Raw genomic sequence first — 18,666 nt, 5'->3', positions numbered from 1 at the left:
TTTGGAAAAACATGCTGTGACAGAAGCCTGGTTTCATTCTCTGCACATACTCTTATTACTAATGGACCTATCTGTTTTTATTCCCTTGGCACTATTTGCATGGTCATGCAATGGAACACTGCTTCTCTCCCTCTCTTCTCTTCATGGGTCTGGAAAGCTAGCACATCACAGCCACAGCCTTTCAGCCTAACCAGGGGCTGAAGTAAAATCTTTAAAAGAGAAAGCATGTTTTTTAATAGTGGAAAGCAGGAGGAAGGAGAAAATAGGCATAAACCCCATCTTTCTGTTTGGCGCTGCAGCATTAAAGAGCCACAGAAAAAAAAAAAGGCAATTTGTTTGTGAAACCATTTCAGTGATAGATCTTTTTTTGACAAATGTACAGAAAACATTAATCTGAGGAGTTGAGATTCTTTTATTTTACACCTAATACAATTCAAATTTAAAGGATTACTTGCACAAAAAAATAAACACATTTGGTATAAAAATTTATCATCACTTTAACACCTTTTTTTCTTCTTATGGCCCCCGCCTTCTCTGGAGCAGAAACATATAAAGACTAATGGCACAAGTTTGTTTTATTCTACAGCATTATTTTTGTTTTTACATACTCAAGTACCCTAAAGGACAACAGCCCGCTGTATACAAGAACCATTTTCTTCAGCCTGCTGAATTAAGTTTCATAAAGAACCAAAGCTATAAAGGCATTTTAAAAACTGTCTCTTTTTCCTTTCAGAAGCACTGACTTTTTGCACTATTAATATACATAGTGTTACGTAACAGCTCTTGAGTACAGTACATGCAGCAGAATATATCTGTTGTATATAAAACATACATTTAAAATCTTGACTTACCGGAATTTTTGGAAGATTGAGTAATTGTAGAATGCCCACTGCTTAGAGAAAATGGTTTGATAGTACAAATGTCTGCATATGTTGGCCACTGGAACAATCCAAGGCTCACTGGAATAGTATCTGTAGCACATCAAGGTGCGTAAATAATTTACCTACAATATTAAAACATGACTTAGCAAAACCAATAGTTCAAGATCTTATGACTGGGGGCTGGAACTAGAAGATCTTTACAGTCCTTTCCAACCATACCATTCTATGATTGCTATGTTACTCTTCAGTGGTTGCAAGGAAGTGTGGTGAGAGTTGCCCCTCTCCTCCCAAGTCCTTTATAAAACCTTTAGTATGCAATTCTTTTCCAGATGAAGAAACTTATTTATGTCTACTGCCTCTTCTCTTCATTGCAGCTGTACACTGTGGACAGTACCATTTCCCTTTCGGTGCTTCTGTCAGTCCAACACATCCATAGTGGAACCACTCAATAGGGCACTATAAAAAGAGTTAAAAGAGAGGTTTTGGGACTTGGTTGTTTTTTTTTCAAAATGCCTATCACAAATAGAATTCTAGAAAATGAAACATGAGTGGAAAGCATAGATTATGCATTTAACACAAGTCACAGGACAAAACCAGGAGAGGGGAGGATCTGCAACATACACTCAGTACACTAAGAAAAATGATAAAAATTCTGGGAGTCATATATGGACTCACAGAGCAAAATAACTATGCTATGCTTTGAAATAGTTTGACAAAATAATCTTATCACTCACTTCTGTTTAAATGTAGTTATCTCAGTAAACACATGATTATATTCAACTGTTCTTTGAAAACTTTTTTATTTGAAAAAGACAACTCTTATTAGTACTGAAATAGCTGAAATGTCACAGAAATAAAGGATATTTTGAAGCAGGGAAAATAAAGGATATTTTGAACCTAGAAAAGGCTGAAGTTTTCTAAAACAACCTGAGCTGTGTGGAAAGATGAGGAGTTTCCTGAAGGATGTTTCAAATCATATGCACTTTCCACTAAAAAACTCTACTCAAAAACAAACTCTAAAAAAAAAAAACCAACTCCTACAAGCAGTAGTTATATGCAAAAACCTCTCATGAACCCTTTGAACTTTTTTACTTACATCTTGGTTATCACAGCCTACCATTTCACCATAGGACACCTAGTAAAATAAGGAAAAAAAAACCCTTAGCAATTAATATTTTCAAGGAGCCATCATTCAAATTTCTTCCTTTGAGGAGTTTTTTTCCATTAATAGCAGTAACAACATTTTCATTTTACTTTTGTTACACAACCCAAACACCATCATGTTCATAGTGAATTGATTTTCAAAAACTGTTTATGCAAAAGAAGATACATCTGCATATTTCAGATTGGATGAAAAACTAATTCACTGTGAACCCCCTCAATTTTTAGTTTAATTATTCCTGAAGTCTCCATTACTAGATTTAAAACTCTCCATGGATATCTATCACATCACTAAAAAAATTAACTATTTTTAGCTTCAACAGTTCATGATTCATATCACCAGTAAGTAAATAAAAACAGATCAGAAGTTCAAGAGTAAAAATACAGTTTTTTTCAAAATTAGCATTCAGAGAAGGAAGTTCAGCTACATCAAAATGGTAGCTGTAGCTGTATTTCAATTTGGAGGCCATCCTTACCTGATTACAAATACAGTAACGTGGCTCATTTGGATCATAGGTCCAATCAACCTGGCTATTAGAATCAGACTCTGGTATTACTGCTGTTTGCTGAGACAGTTCTTGTGCCAGTGCAGATGAAGAAGAACATGATGATAGAGAGGAAGAAGATGATGATGATGAGGATTGCTGACTTGAGGATTTGTTGTTGTTTCTGAGGAAGAGTAGAAAAAAAGGAAAAAACAGCATGCATGATTTATTTTCTGCCAAGTGAAAGAATCACTAAACAAGTACTTCACTGGCTCTGAGATACTGCAGAATGTAAATCCCAAATCCCACTATCACATTTCATTCAACCACTGCAAGCAGTGGAATGCGCCCACTGAATGCTCTTGGAAAAGGAAACAAGTCAGACCAGCTTACAAGTGCAAGACACGCTGTTCTAATCAATGGAATTTAACAGCCCTAAACTGTCAAGTGGCTTAAACAAATGCTTTTCTTCACAAAGATTGCCATCAGCAGCCTTGGTGTCAAGTCCTTATAAAAATTATGTTACCAATAAAACAGGAATTTACATACAAATAATGTCATGTCATGTACAATAGATAACTGTTTTGAAGATGACTGATTCTCTGTTAATCTCCACTCAAGCATCAGCAATCACTCCATAGGAATGGTGCCAGAATAAAATTTCTCTGCTTTTGCTTATAGGTCAGACCTGACATCGAAGATATTCATAGATGAAAAATTATTCTAAAACAGCATTATTAACTGAGTTGTGAACACACACAAATTTGAATGAAGAAAAAAAAAAGTCAATTTAAAAAGATGGGATGAGACAAATTCTTCCAAGTACAAGTTCTGATTGTTGAATGTTGTAACATTGTGTTGTTAAAAATGTTTTAAAACTTCATTTCAATCAGAAATAAAATTCATTCCCTGTCTAGAGGGTCAGTCATTAGAAGGCACCAGTTTCAAGTAAACCTGACATCAAACAGATATCCAGGTTATTTCAAAACCATCTACAAACCATAGCAGAGTAATTCCCAACATTTGCTGTTAGATCAAATCTCTTCAAAACAAATGAGGGAAGAAACTTGATTGTATCTCAGATAAAAAAGCAAGTCAATGGAGTGAGTTTGCTTGAAGAAAAAGAAGTGGGAGGACTAAAGAACACAACCCTGAACAAAAAATGGCCAGCAGGGAGTAACCTTCTGCTGATTCCCGCCCAGGGATATTAAATACAATGTATTTCTAATGCAGCCCATGACCTTTTAAAAGAAAGCTCAGCAGTCTTACAAGTTGTAATTGCAATCAACAAGTCAGAAAACCTACTTGCTTTTTCTACCACTTCGTGAATCTGTGGTTGATGAACTTAACGTCTGCGTTAATGTAGATGCCAGAGCTGATGATGAATATCCAGCTGAATCTCTGGACAATGAAAATTCTCTTCCAAGCTGAAAATCATTGTTCTTAAATGCTTCATAGCTGGCTTTTAGACTGGATGTTCGTCTTCCCTCCTTCATCTGAAAGGAAGACTGACACTGTATCAGATTACACAACAAAGCTCCTACATAAAGTTGCTAACTGCCAATGATATGCACAGGTTCGCTCGTTACCTTGTTAATGAAATTATGTACAGAAGGTAGTTAAATGTGCATATCTAATGTGAGTATCTTCCAGGAAAAGTCAGAAAACAGGCTGTCCCTTTAGGCGAGTTGTACAGGATGAAACTGTTGCGTATTAATAAAATTCTAATATAAAAACTGAATCACATCAGCCGAAAGTGATCATGGGAATTCAGATTTAAAAAAAAAATAAAAAAAGCAGTCACTAGCCTTTCTTCTTAATCTTAAGTGGATGGCAGAATGACAAGAATATTTTGACATTACCTGTGCCGTGGCTTGCACTGCTTGAGCTGCTGCCATGGTAATTGCACCGGCCCCGGATCCTGAAGATAATGAGCCCAGGTTATATGATGCCAATGGTTGAGAAGAGTTTGTATTGTATGCATTGTTTGAAGAGGATGATGAATTACTGTTTCGACACCCTTGATGAATAGAACACATTTATGAAATTCAAAATGAAACTAAATTCCTTTGCATTTTAAGAAGTTATATGAAAACCAGTGAAAGAGTAGGAACTCCGTTTATGCATCAGAGTAGTCTAATCATATGGAAAAAGGGTTTTAAAAGTAATTGGACACAGACAGTATTTGTTTACGGGGAAAAAAAAAAGAAGTTTGTTCCCTATCTATCCTCATGTGCAAGGAGACCTTTTAGAAAGACAGCTCTCACTATAATACTAAGCTGTTGAAGAACAGATGCAGCTGCTGTACCTATATTGAAACAATTCTCACTACTATAATCATCAAGAAGAGGGTGAGAATGATTATGCACCTATACTGTTTCTGAAGTAAAAGTTTCAACAGTCTTAATTCTAAAAACCACAGATCAGTTTTAATGCAACACAGTTTCTAGGGTCATCTGCAGAATGACAGCTGCTCAAATATAGCTACATTTTCTTGGCAGCCTCATGTGAAGTTTCTTCAAAAAAAATTGAAATAGAAATGACTAAAACTACTTAAAACTGAAAAACATTACTGAGGTAGTTGATTTACTGTATCTCCTTAGTCTTTTATTTTCAGAAAAGAAACTATGAAACACCTTAGTATTGAGAATAGGCAGAAAGGTTTAGGTTTTTTTAGTTGCTATTCAAAAAGGCTTCTCTTTTGACATAGACAACACATTAAATAATTTTATTTTCAGACCAACTCATAAAAAAAAAGATGTGAAAATTCTTTTCCCTTTCTTTGGAAATTGTTGTATGTAGTTTTTCCAAAACTAGTGTAATGATCTCTTATATTTCTACTACTAGCTGAACAAAACTGTACTGTTACCCTCCTCAAAGTGTAAATAAAAAGAAACAGCCATCATACAGCTGTTAAATGACAACAAAGCAGACACACTTAATGGACAACACAGTTGAGTAAGAATGCCTACAATTTCTCATGTTTCAAGTGACTGAAAATCCTAGGGAAAGGGGTATCAGCCTCTGACTGAGAACTGGCTGAATGGCAGATCCCAGGAGGTCATTATCTATGGTACAGGGTCTAGAAATTCACAAAGGGAAGTGCAGTGCACCTGGAGAGGAATAACCCCATGCAAGAGCACAGGCTGTGGGCTGACCTGCTGAAAAGCCATGCTGTGGAGAAGGACCTCAGGGTCCTGGTGGACAACAAACTGTCCCTGAGCCATCTGTGTCCCCTCGGGGCTAAGAAGCCCAGTGGTGCTCCTGGGGTGCATTTGGAAGAGCACTGCAGGTTGAGGAAGGCGATCCTGACCTTTTCCTTAGTCCTAGGAAAGCTGTGTCTGGAGTGCTGTATCCTGTTCTGGGCTCCTCAGTACAAGAGACATGGAGTTCCTGGAGTGGGTCCAGTGGAGTGAAAATAAGGTGATCACTTAGGAGGAAAGGCTGAGGGAGCTGGGCCTGTTCAGCCTCGAGAAGAGACGACTGAGAGGGGACTCCATCACTGTCTGTCAGTATCTGAAGGGAGGGTGCCAAGGGGATGGAGCCAGGCTCTGCTGGGTGGTGCTGAGCAGTAGGACAAGAGGCAATGGGCAGAACCTGATGCACAGGAAGTTCCAACTGAATATAAGGAAGAACTTCTTTACTGTGCAGGTGGCCACAAAGGAGAGGATGCATAGGAACAGGTCACCCAGAAAGGCTGTGGAGTCTCCCTCACTGGAGATAGTCAAGAACTGTCTGGACAAAATCCTGTGCTGTGTGCTCTGGGATGGCCCTGCTTGAGCAGGGAGGGTGGACCTGATGACCCACTTGGGTCCCTTCCAACCTTACCTATTCCATGATTCTGTGAATTGAGAAAACTAACTCACAAATGTAATAAAGTTTCTCTTCTGATTAAAAAGCAATGAAATGAAAGACAATTAGGATTACCTGGTGTATTTTCTTTAGAAGCGTCTGAAGTCAGGGTAGATAAAAGGGCTTCAGATTTGAACTTCTTTTCAGGAACATGATCTGTTGTACTATGGTGAGAAGATGGATTGTGTTTCCTTTCTAAATGAAATAAATGAAGGGAACTTATATGTAAAATCTATTTGGCTTGAAAGTCAAATTATGCTACCACTTTCAACTAATTCCCACCAGCAAAACCTATTTCATCTTGCCCTTCTTCTTAACAGACATTATTAACATTTCTTATGCTTTGTTTTCTCCCTGCAATGATGGAGGGAAGAAAGTTCTGAACCATCTTTTTCCTGATACTACTCAACAAAAAAACCAAAGGAAACATAAAATATGGCCATCTTTATATAAGTTTCAAGTACTTACTCTCTACTGGAGTGTGAGAATGGGAGTGATGGTTATTCACAGGCTGTGCTGGTGTATCCAGCTCCAGTGACCCTAAGAGGAAGGTAAGAGGACACAAAAATTGAGAGCTGGCACTGATTTAACTTTTACATACTAAAGGAATCTTTAAAATATTAACCAAATCACCATACAGTTATATTTATTTTAATCAAAAGAATTTTTGTTAGAATTGAAACCCTTTCTACAGTACAACCAGGAGCCAGTGAGATTAGTTCTCAAATAAAAATTGGTGACTGCTATGGTCCAGCTGTTGAAATCAAGAACTTAAAATCAAGGCCAACAAGAAGAACCAACAACATTGCCCTCAACATGCCACTTACTCAAATAAGATGCAGAATGGCTGCACCAAAACTACTGACAATCTACAGACATATGAACTTTAGTCTGAACAATATAAACTGTGTAAAGAAGGCATCTTGTCCCACTGAGTCCCCCTTGTCACAGTCAAATCTCAAGAAACAGCAGTTTCATCTTTCAACATGACTTAACTTTCAAAAGAAAGGGCTGCGGATCATCATCCAGATTTTAACATTCAAAATAAAAGAGCAACAATACAAATAAAAAGAAAACAAAACAAAACAAAAAAAATACACAAAACCAACAAAACAACAACAAACCCCACCCCCCTCTTCCCCTCCAAAAAAGGAAAAAGTCAGACGGGCATAAATCCAAGTATATATCTAAGAATAACATTTCTTGTAAGATGAGGCAAAATAATCACAGCATAGGACAGACTTCGACTATAAACTTAGAACAATATACAATACTTTTTTCATCAATCTCTAAGAAAAAGATTTTGAAGTAGTTCTGATACCTACCAACTTACATTTACACAGAAGACAAAACAAGAAAGCAATTCACATTTATTTTTCAAAATCTGTAGCTTCAGGATTTCTTTACCTCTTCCAGTACTTTCAAAAAGCACTGACATACATGAGTATATAAGTAATACATAAGTATTACAACAGTTTAAATATAATTATTCTAGAAGAGAATCAATGCATAAGGAGCTATTTTGGCTGAGCGAACTTCAATCACATTATGAACTTGCCCAAAGGCTGCCCTCTGGCGGGACTTCAATCTTATGTATTTATTCTGAAAGCTAAAAATATTAAGAGTCTTCTACTTTTAGCTTTATTTAAAAACAAAGAAAGGAAACCCTCAATCCAATCAAATCTTAAAGATGCAACATGCAGTCTAGTACTTCTCTATTTTGAATTCTTGAACTCCTATCTAGCAACCTCTCCAAACACATGGTTCAACAGATGGTAGCATCACATTCTAAAATCAGCTGTGATTTAAACTAAAATAAACTAGTCCTTTTCTGTAATTGCTAGTTAATTAATAGCATTTCATTTAGAGTATTCTTTTTTTGTATCTGTTATTTGTAATAGCAATTACAAATAAAATAGTCCTGAACTCCCAGCTTATACAACACGGCCACAAAAAGTTCCAAGAGAGAATACTTATTCCTAATATCCCCAAGTGACTTAAGTCAATTTTCACTATCTTTGGCTATAAGGACAGCCACTGCCTCCATAATCACAGTAGTTAAATCAACTTAGAAATTTATCACGATCACATTTGAATTTGATGTCTAAATGCTGATAAGTACAGAAAATCCAGATTCTTCTACACCAAGCTGGCAAAAAAAGCTGTAACTTTACATTTTTATTCACATTCTGAATACAAGCATGGTTGTATTTAACATGCAGGTTTCTTACCTAAAATGCTTTTCCTTCACTGCCCCATTACAGAACAACCCATTCTTACCCCTTTAAAAAAGAAAACCACCAAGTACATGAAAAACTAAAATAATGACCCTCTTTGGTTTGGTGGCAATCAGCTCAAGGAAAAAAAGGTACCCTTGCAACTGGGTAGGCGGCATGCTTAGGCCAAAGTACTTGGCTGAATACCTACAATCATTAAAAACAGGTTTAAAGAATTATGTATCTCACTGTACCAATTCACAAGGACAACAGTTGTGTGAAAAAATTATTCTACTTAGTCAGCTGTATTTTGATTTCACTGGTATAAATTGAGCTTGAAACTAAAATTTTGTTAACTAACTGATGAGAAGTGCGTTAAAACACAGGTGAAAATACTGTCAGCCACTAACAAGTGTACGATACTTGAATTTTCTGAATTGACAGAAAGTCTGTTAAGTTCTTAAAGAAAATCATGCATACTTACGTCTCTCTAATATTTCTGTAATTCCAGCATTATCTGCTTCAAGTTCCATTTTAAATTTAGCGAGTTCCTGGTCCAATTTTCTTAAATGACGGTCTACCTGTTTGTTAGATGAAGCAAAAATAAATAACATCCACTTCTGGGACATGAATATCTATGTCCTCAATCACAGGCTTGCTAAGTATTTCCCTTCCAGCAATTTTGTGCCATGCAGCATAATAATGCAAGAAGCAATCTTTTTGGCCACCTCCACTTCCCTCACTCAGCACAGACACTACTGTTAACACCAAAATAGCATAAGCAAAGCTCCAAGACACTTCTTTTCAGAAATAAAAATGAAGAAGACTTGGAGGTGCTCTGGTTATGCAAATACGAAGGGGAAGAGAAATAACAGTACATGACGTGGACTTTAGTAGAAATTGGGTTGCTTTGAGGAAATTGCAAGCTCTGAACTGAAATCTGTGTGCAATTTGTGTGCCACTATAAACACCAGAAAATTCAGTGTGTTCTGAGTATTAACTGAAAGCAATGACTTCTGTGTGTTTCAGTAAACTATGAGGTGCTCTTGGGTATTAAAAACTAACCAAAAAAATTCTCAACTCACTATCATGAAAAGAAACATCACATTCCAAATGCTTTCTATGTCTGTAATCATACAGCAAAATTTACCTGTCTTTATTAAAAACTGGGAGGTTTTTCCAGTTACCAGCTAAGCAAAAGAGAAGGGGAAGTTCCAACTTCTAGAACAAACTTTTTGGCTAGTTGTAGTGAACAAAAGCAGTTGTCTTATGTCTTCTATAATTGAATGTAGCCTGGCTTGCAGGTTCTGTTCACTTGAAGAATGTAAAATAAATAAACTTTGTACTTTAAATCCTGTGCTACCCCTCTCTGGGTCTGGCCATCCATCCAATTTTTTACCCAGTGAACAGTGCACCTGCCCAAGGCAAGAGCTGCCACCTTCTCCAGGAGAGTGCTGTAAGAAACAGGCTTTACTAAAGTCTAGGTAGACAACATCCACAGCCTTTCCCTCATGTACTAAGCAGGTCACTTCATTATTGAGTATCAGGTCAGTCAAGCAAGACCTGCCTTTCCTAAACCCATGCTACCTGGGCCTGATCCCCTGGTTGTCCTGCTTGTGCTGTGTCATCACACTCAGGATGATCTGCTCCATGACCTTCCGCAGCACTGAAGTCAGGCTGACAGGCCCTTACTCCTTGCTCTGTCTGACCCTTCTTGTACATGGGCATTACATTTGCTAATTTTCAGTCAATTGGGATCTCTGGTAAACACCCAAAAGTGGTTCACTGACCTCTTCCACCATCTCCCTCAGTGCTGTGAGGTGGATCCCATCACAGCCCTAGACTTGTGTGTGTCTAAGTGGCACAGCAGGTTGCTGACCTCCCTTGAATTAGGGGACTTCATTCTGCTCCCCACCCAATTCTTCCTGCTCAGGGGGCTGGTACGCTGGAGACAACTGGTCTTGTTATTAAATATTGCAGCGATGAAGGCAATAAGTATCTCTGCCTTTTCTGCATCCTCCATCACAATGTTTACCTCTGTATCCAGTAAAGGATGGAAATTTGCCATAGCCCTTCTTTTATTTCTGATATATTTTTAAAAATATTTTTGTCTTTCCTAGCAGTAACCAGATAAAGTTCTACTTGGGTGTTGGCCCTTCTATCTCCCCACATAACCTCATAAAATCCTTGTAACCCTCTCAAGTTGCTTGCCCCTTCTTCCCAAGGTGATACACTTTTTTTTTTCCCCCCCAAGTTGAAGTCAAAGCTCTGAATTTAGCCAGGCTGGTCATCTTCCCTGCTGGCTTCTCTTTTGGCCATATGGGGATGGGCTGCTCCTATATATTTAGGATTTCCTTCTTGAAGAATGTCCAGCCTTCCTGGACTCCTCAACACTATATCCCAAAGGATTCTCTCAACCAGTCTCCTAAACAGGCCAAAACCATGCATTAAAACCTTATGAGTTCTAACACTATTTATCTGTTTTATATTCAAGTGATGCTTACTACCCAAACCCCCAAAATTTGTAAAAGTCAATAAAATATTAAATGTTTCTTTCACCAGCAAAACATCTACATGTAAATGACATAAAAGTACAGGACGCATGGCTGCAGTGCTTATCAAAATGCTTAGAACTTTCCAGTGAATAAATTTAGGTAATTCACCACAAGTCTTGAGTCCACTTACCAGATCGTATATTTGATTAGCCAGTTGTACTTTTTCATCTGCATCTTCCAAAGCCTTATAATAATCCTGTTATAAAGAGAATTTTTTAAAAATATGAATGTAACTGAATTAATTTCAGTAAGTTTAAGCTATGTTATGTTATGAAGCACAAAATAAAAGTCAAAAGGACAAACTGAAGTCAGTTTTCAGAAAGACTGAAATTTTACTGAAAACAACAATCATCTGAATTTTAAATGAGAGATACAATATATGCCAGTTTATTTTCTCTGTGTTAGAAAAAGCCAAATTACAAGATGGGGACACTTCCTACTAGAAAAGTATTTAGATTTCTGCAAGAAATGCTACAAGAAATGAAACAATCTTGCATTTATTTTATATTACACAGCATCATGCTACAGACTTAAAATAAGACAGTGTCTTTTACTTCAGGACCACCACAAATCCTACTGCTCTTCAAAATGATGCAGAAGTACTCTGTGGGGAGGACTTTCCAGCACTCTAGTTAAACAGAGATAATATTGTGTATCATCTAAATTACTTTAAAATAAGTTTCTCTAACTCATAAGTGCGTCCCAAATAATTTGACTAAAACAATCCAAAAGACTTCTCTAACCAATAAAAATCCACAGACAAAACTTTTTTTTAAAAAAGGTATGTTTTCAAGTGCTTTTACTTTAGATTTGAACAAATGTTGCTGTCTTTTAATTCTCAGCTTCCACTGGATAGTATCTTACGTGAAAACTCCTTGAAGTTTTAATTCAACTAAAGTCAAAAGCAAATTTTTCATTTATTGTAGTGAAGTCAGAGCTCTGACCTTTTTCTTTTTTAGAATTTAAAAATCTATTTGCATTAATTAAAGAAGAAAACAACCCCTATCCAAATTAGGGGCTGAAGTAGCCACTGTAGGAGATTACAAAGGAGTTTCTCCTGACAAAATGATGGACTACATTGCTAACAATACCCCCACCAATGCTCCAGTATTGAAGGATAACACAGAACACATTCATATTCATGTTCTTACTCCTCTCTCTCTCTCTCAAGCTACATAGACAATATGTGTAGAAGGACACAAACAGAAAACCACAGGAAATGCTGAATCTAAGCCTGAAAAATATCCTCTAGAAGAAAGCAAATTAACTTGGGTAACTTCATATCATGCAAACAGAAACAAAAAATCTGAGCTCTAAATTTAGTACCAGGCTTCCTCACCATTTCAGGATTACATTTTTTTTAAATGCTAGCAAGTACTCAGTAAAACTTGAGAGAAATACTTGACCAAAGAAACCTTTCACTCTTCTCCTCCAAGGCAGTTCCATCCACCTCTATGAAAGCCCAAAGGAAGGCACAGTTCTGAACACTGAAATCTCCCATCAATCATAAACTATTCGTTCCTAAGCTTGTTTTAGTTTGCAAAAGAAAAATCTGACCCACTCTCTTGATATCCTTACTTTTTTGATTGATGTCATTTGTTCTTCTCTCCATTCAGGTTTGTTTTTCTTTGCATTCATAAAAAACTCATTTACCCTCTGTTCAAGCTGATCCATTGCATCTGTAGCATAGGAAAAGATTGAGACAAATGTTACCTTCTCATGTACACAAACATTAGAAAATAAGGGGAAATTTTTTTCTCAAACAAAGTTGACAGGACTGAGGTGCAAACTATTAGAGAGGAAAAAAAAGAAAAAACCAAAACAATCAAGCAACAGTGGACAGCGGAGGGAAATATTTACCTTAATTTCCAAGAAGCAGAATTGCATTCTGGTAGGATTCTCATCAAGGTTCTTGTGCTCTCCAGCATGGGACAGGCAGGACTCCAAGTTCTAAAGGTTTTTTGTCCCTAAGAGCAGTGGTAGTGACTTAAAGCACGACCCAAACTCCTCACCCAGGGCTCTAGACTGCTGACTTTGGAACATTCTAGCCAGTTACAAACTGAGCAGGAAACAAAATGTTCTCCTAAGAGAAACAGTCAAATACAAAACCAAATAATTGAAAAAAATTAGTGTCTCAAAAAGGTAGACCAACTGAAGAGCAAAGTCACTGCCTTTAAGTCCAGGGCCTCTCCATTGTTTGCTAGGAAGGGTCAGGGCAAATTGAAAGCACTCACAAATTATTCCCTCCACCCCCAGAGGAGTAAATGCACTGATGAAGTATTATTTGGACAGGATTCTCACTTATGAAGTTGAGAAATATCGTAAAGGGGAAAAATATAAAACCACCCATTTTCTAACACTAACTATCTCTAGAAAGGAAAATGTCAACCACAAGGTTTTTTTTTTCATTGTTTATTGAGACAGGAACAGGGATTCCCTTCCTTTTCCCCTCCAGCCTTCTCCCAGTGAGTTTACTATTTCAACAGCTGGACACTTGCTCACTCAACAGTGCATATTTCCAAAAACATGCAGCTCCCTCAGTCAAACTAGCTTGGACAGCCTTGCTAGTGTCAGCATAGATGACAGTAATGAGTTTTTTTTCCCAGCATTCTCAGTGACATTGCCTAGCTATCAGTTTTAAATTAAATCTGACAATGCACAAATCACCTACAAACTTCAGGCTCTGGGTGCAAAACACCTAAGAAACTTTCCAGAAACCACCATTAAAACTGGATCACATCTTGCCAAAACAAAATGAAAATTCATTAATTAGTTCAAGAAGCTCATGAATCCGTATGATTTTCTCTTAAAATCCAACAGGCCAAGGGTCTTCTTAACTCTGTGAAAATTCACTGCTAGAACTGCTTATATAAATGACCAAAAATCATTCAAACTAAATGATCAATACTATTCATCAATCTTCCTTATGCTGGGAATATTCAGCATCAAACCCAAGAGGAACCTAAAAACTGACTGGACAGAGCACCATTAATTCCAAGCCATAACAGTTCTGACATAAATTCACATCAACTTTATTTAGACACAGATGAACAAAGTAGTCAAACAGTTCTGGAGTAAAATAGGCTAAAGTGGGAGAACCTGAACAATGAGCATTTTCCACCTGCACCAAGTAGAGAAGATTAAGAAGAGTTAGCCAAGAAGCACACACTTTATATGGAGGCTTCTAAAATCTCTATTCTTCGACCAAATGACTCTAGTTTGGTCCAAAAAGCCAACAGACAAAATGTTCTATCTCCTATTATCTGAGCACAAACACCCTAAGTGTTAGTTATTCTAGTGGCTCCATAAAGAAGAAATGATAAAATGTATCTTCACTTTTTATTGAGGACATGTTATCAGTCTGTGTGAAACTGCCTAGGGAAAAATTTCCACAGAAACTTGGTCTCTGCTGAAAGAGCAGAAAAGACAAAGGCGAGTGCAGGTCAGATCTATCCAATTATATGTAAAGTTCTCTCTGCTACACTCAAGTTCATCCATTTTTTCTCATTATACTATATTCTCAAGACAGTTTCTTAGATCAAATTTCCCAAGTTGCTAAAAATTCTATGATAACAGAGTCCTGTTTCCAGATCTTAACATTTTACCATTAAAACCTGATAATCCATGATTTTAACTTAAACGGAGAAACACATTTTATGCTTCATGTGGAGCTCAGTTAAAGCTCAAGAGCCAAGTCCCAACTCAGATGATATTTGCTTTTTCCACAGCAACCTTATCAGAATATACAGCAGATTGACTCCTCATGAGGCAGGTTCTGCTGTTCGAAGTTGGAAGAAATAATAGACTAGGTCTATGTGCTCCAAACACGACAGAATACAAAGTCAACACTGACACTAAAGCAGAGCAGCAGAGATGTCTCTGAATTACAAATCACGTCGATTTCTGGGACAGCATCACTCATCAAAGTACTGTTTTCAAGTACTTCTGAGACACCAAACAACCTCCAGGTTTGCATGTATTGTGCATCAGGCAGTTGGACAAGTTATGCTGAAGAGGTGCTAGTCCAGAAGTTTAATAAATGTCTTTGGATACCCTGCCAATCACTGCACAAGCTCACTCCCTCTCATGATGCTCCCTAGTGATAGTGACTTCAGAGGTACTATCTCTCAGAAGGAGCCATGACTGTTCCCACAACTTTAAGCACAGAATTACCAAGGTCTGAGAAAATTTTTCTCTACACCTAAGGCTGGTCCTAGTAAGCAATATTCACTGTCATTTACTACTTCCAATAATACAGCATGGAGTGTTATTTGTCATTCTCAGTTTAGGCAGAGGAAATAACAATCTGATGTCTTGGTGTTGCTAGCTGCCCCAGTTTTCAAACACACCTAAAAGAGCCCCTACCATCTTCTTTGCCTTCTTATGGAACAGAAGTAAAATTGGTGAACGTATTCCGAACTATTCAAGTCAGGGAGCTGCTCATTCCCTCTCATCATGCTCCCTAGTGACAGCAACTTCTCCCAGAAGGAGTCATAACTGTTCCCACAACTTTAAGCACTGAACCCAAGACAACATTTAGGTCATAATATACCAAAAAATCCTATAGACAATTTAACATGTGTCAATGTGATCTGTTAAACAGACCTGCTGGGTCCACTAAAGTAAATATCCAAAGGAAATAACTCTAAAATACTACAGAACTGTTCCCACTTAGTGCTGCATTTTGTATTCCTATACGGTATTCGCTTGTTATTTCAATCTCTGCTCTTTCTCTCATTCCCCTTTTACAATAGCCTGGCCCTTCCACATTGATGATTGTTCTCATCTTTTGTGCAGTAGCAGTTTCATTAGTGAATACTTTTGGATCACAGTTATAGATAACCATATTGTGTGTTAAATGACCACAACAGCTACCCAGGGTGTGACAGGACACCTAAGTCCCAGGTGAGATTGCATTGGAAAACATTAAATAGCAATGCATCCTGAAAATAGCCTAATGAAGTGTATTACATCGGGATATAAGCAGCTAGATACAAAGTCATCTAGAAAGAAACCTGAAATGTATTTATAAATATATATTTTGTATAATATATATATTTATACTAAAGAAGACATTTACGTAAAATATAATTTGTATAAACCCGAAAATATATATATATAAAGTATGTTTGGCTACGTGTCAGGCAGGACACAAGCAAATAGCATCTTCCCATCATACACTGTTATTAGGGAGCTGGCTGGAAAGTTTCAGGGAGAGCATGCCGCTGCCTACTGGAAGGAGTGGGACATAACTCATGCTCCAAACCACCATCACTGCTCTTAGGGATCAAAAATCTAAAGAGTTTGGGACGTGCCACCAAAAATGCCTTGGGGAGCAGCACAAGCCCTGGAAGGTAGCTCCGCCGAGGCCCTCCTTGCGCCGAGGCGCGGCGGGCGGGGGCTTGGGGCGGGTCGGGGGCTGCCGCAACAGCGCCAGGGGCGTGCGTCCCGCCCCCCGCCTCGTCGCGGCGGCTCGGCAGAGCCTTCGCCCGCGGGAGGCGACGAGACGCCCCCAGGCCCGAGCGGCGGTGCCGGAGATCCGTGGCCGGGCTGGGGAGGGGGCGCGACCGCCCCGGGGCAGCGCGGGGGACCGGGCGGAGCTGCTGCAGCGGGCCGGAGCGGCGCCGCTTCGCCTCCTTCCTTCCTTCCTCCGCTGCTCGGCCTTCCCGCCCCTCCCGCCCTGCGGCGGGGGCGCGGCGGTGGGGCCGGTGCCCGCGGGGCGGAGCGGGGCGGGCGCGGAGGGGGCGGGCGGAGGCGGAGGGGGCGGGACTCACGTACTCTGCACCTGCAGGTCCATCTCGCGCATCTCGGTGAACCTGTCGCGCAGATCCATGGGAAGCTGCTCGATCACTGCGGGGACACGGGGGAGCGGGAGAGAGGGGGGAGGGAGGGAGCCAGTCAGTCACTCGCTGCCGTGGGGGAGGGGGGGCGCCGCCTCCTCGCCGCGGCTTCCCCCGGCTCCCCCGCACCGGCCGTGCCCGGCCGCCCGGCGCCCCCGCCGCGCACACACTCACTCTCCAGATAGTCCTCCAGGTACAGCATGGCGGCGGCCGGGCCCGCGCCCAGGGGCTGCTCGAGAGCGGGCGCTCGTCCCTTCCAATATGGCGCCGCCGCCAACAACACCAGCGCCTCGACTCAGCGAAAACAACATTGGCGGCGGACGGCGCTCGCCCCGGCCGCGCCGCGATTGGCTGCTCGCGCCGTGACGCACACGGCAGCCCGCGCTCTGCCGCGCGGCCTCACGGGAAGCGTAGTCCGCGCTGGGCGAGCCGGTGGGAGACTGCGCGTCCCGCCAGGCATTGTCCTGCCGGCTCGTCCGCGGTCCCGGGCCCTGCCCGCGAGCCTGGAGCAATCCTGCGATCGTGGGTGGGAGCATTCCCGCCTTCATGGGAGCACTCCCGCCCCATGGGGGCCGCGGGACTCTTCCCTGGGAGCAGCTTTCGGCCCTCCGGAGCGTCCCCAGCGCGACCGCAGCGCCGCAAGTCAGGCGAACGGAAAGGGAAAACTTGCGGCTTCTCGAGCAGTGTCGAGGCTTTTGTTTGTCCGTTGTTGTTTTAAATGCTCGCAGCCGGCAATAGTTCATTAAAAACGTAAGAAATGGCAAAACTAATGAAACTGCTTCGGTCCGTGATCTCTCACGGCACAAGGTGAAAAAGCTGCTCCGTTCAGCACAGGTCACTGCCTTAGGAGAGGAGAAATGTTCGTGGGCTTCTGAATTACTGTTCAGAGTGCACGACCAAAATTGGCTGACAGCGTTGATTGCCATCCAGTTGCAATATTCCTTGCAGTAATTCACTTTCATGTGTTTCGGGCTGGGGGTTTTCACACATTCATTCCCCCAAACAGTCTTTTTCATCACTCTTCTATTGCTGTTGTTTACTGCTTTAAGCATGGACTGATGCATTCATACAAATGTGTTTTATTGCCTAGGGAAAGAAACCTTTGGGGCTTGTGTGATGTCAAGTGAAAGTAAATTAATGTAAGAATTGCGGTAGCAGATCAGGTTTGCTCCCCACCGTGCATTTTGTTTCAATGTCTTTATCTGTGCCAAATGTAGCCAAGTATGCTTAATCCAAGTATGAGTAAAACTTGGCTATTTTTGATAGTAAAACTTTTTGACAGTCAAGACCAATGAAAAGTGGTACTTTTCCTATGTCTGAAGTTCAAATATTGTGAGTAGTTAAAGGTGACTGAATTTTGGGAAGTGAAGCATACATTTTGTATGTAGCCTTTATGAAGACTGATGTAGTAATGTGTTGGATACACACAGTATAGCAAGCAAGTTGAAGGGTATTAATTCCTTTGTCATTAAAGATGGAGGAGAATAAAAAAGGTGTAACAAAAACACTTGATAACTTTTCAACTTGGTGGAAAATGTGCTGCATGAATATGGTGTCATACTCACTCCATCATCAGCCACATAGTTTACACTGCCAAACCAGAAATACCAACTACTCTCATAGAAATGAGAACAGATTTTAGATGGTCATTAAGCTCAGTTAGCCCTAGTGGAAAT

At 39.9% G+C, this 18,666-nt stretch overlaps 1 protein-coding gene across 6 annotated transcripts; it reads right to left on the bottom strand.

Moving 5' to 3' along the window:
• Positions 1-394: 394 nt before the first annotated feature.
• Positions 395-17,322, bottom strand: LOC131591966 (inhibitor of growth protein 3). Of its 6 annotated transcripts, none has more exons than XR_009280495.1 (13): positions 17,165-17,322; positions 16,929-17,000; positions 12,729-12,829; positions 11,281-11,346; positions 9,080-9,176; positions 6,848-6,919; positions 6,455-6,574; positions 4,390-4,547; positions 3,833-4,023; positions 2,519-2,711; positions 1,978-2,016; positions 1,101-1,337; positions 395-1,003 (listed from the first exon to the last, which is right to left on the bottom strand). XR_009280495.1 is itself a non-coding variant. In XM_058863130.1 (13 exons), exons 4-13 carry the CDS (start codon positions 12,822-12,824, stop codon positions 1,221-1,223), a joined length of 1,149 nt encoding a protein of 382 aa, XP_058719113.1. In that variant the 5' UTR covers positions 12,825-12,829; positions 13,011-13,233; positions 16,929-17,000; positions 17,165-17,237; the 3' UTR covers positions 395-1,220. The 6 variants fall into 6 exon arrangements, 5 of the variants coding, with proteins under 5 accessions (XP_058719113.1, XP_058719114.1, XP_058719111.1 ...); XM_058863130.1 differs by adding an exon at positions 13,011-13,233 and having other exon boundaries at positions 395-1,337; positions 17,165-17,237; XM_058863131.1 differs by adding an exon at positions 13,011-13,117 and having other exon boundaries at positions 395-1,337; positions 17,165-17,236.
• Between the last annotated feature and the right edge of the window lie 1,344 nt (positions 17,323-18,666).

Source organism: Poecile atricapillus, chromosome W (genome assembly GCF_030490865.1).
Source record: "Poecile atricapillus isolate bPoeAtr1 chromosome W, bPoeAtr1.hap1, whole genome shotgun sequence".
Lineage (NCBI taxonomy): Eukaryota > Metazoa > Chordata > Aves > Passeriformes > Paridae > Poecile > Poecile atricapillus.
This window is presented reverse-complemented; position numbering and strand designations above follow the sequence as displayed.

Coding starts and splice junctions, on each gene's coding strand:
- LOC131591966 (XM_058863128.1), bottom strand. CDS start 17,192: ATGCTGTACCTGGAGGACTATCTGGAGA. Junction 6,575..6,847: donor TTCTCACACTCCAGTAGAGA/GTAAGTACTTGA, acceptor TATTTCATTTAG/AAAGGAAACACAATCCATCT. Junction 4,024..4,389: donor CAGTGCAAGCCACGGCACAG/GTAATGTCAAAA, acceptor TCTTCCTTTCAG/ATGAAGGAGGGAAGACGAAC.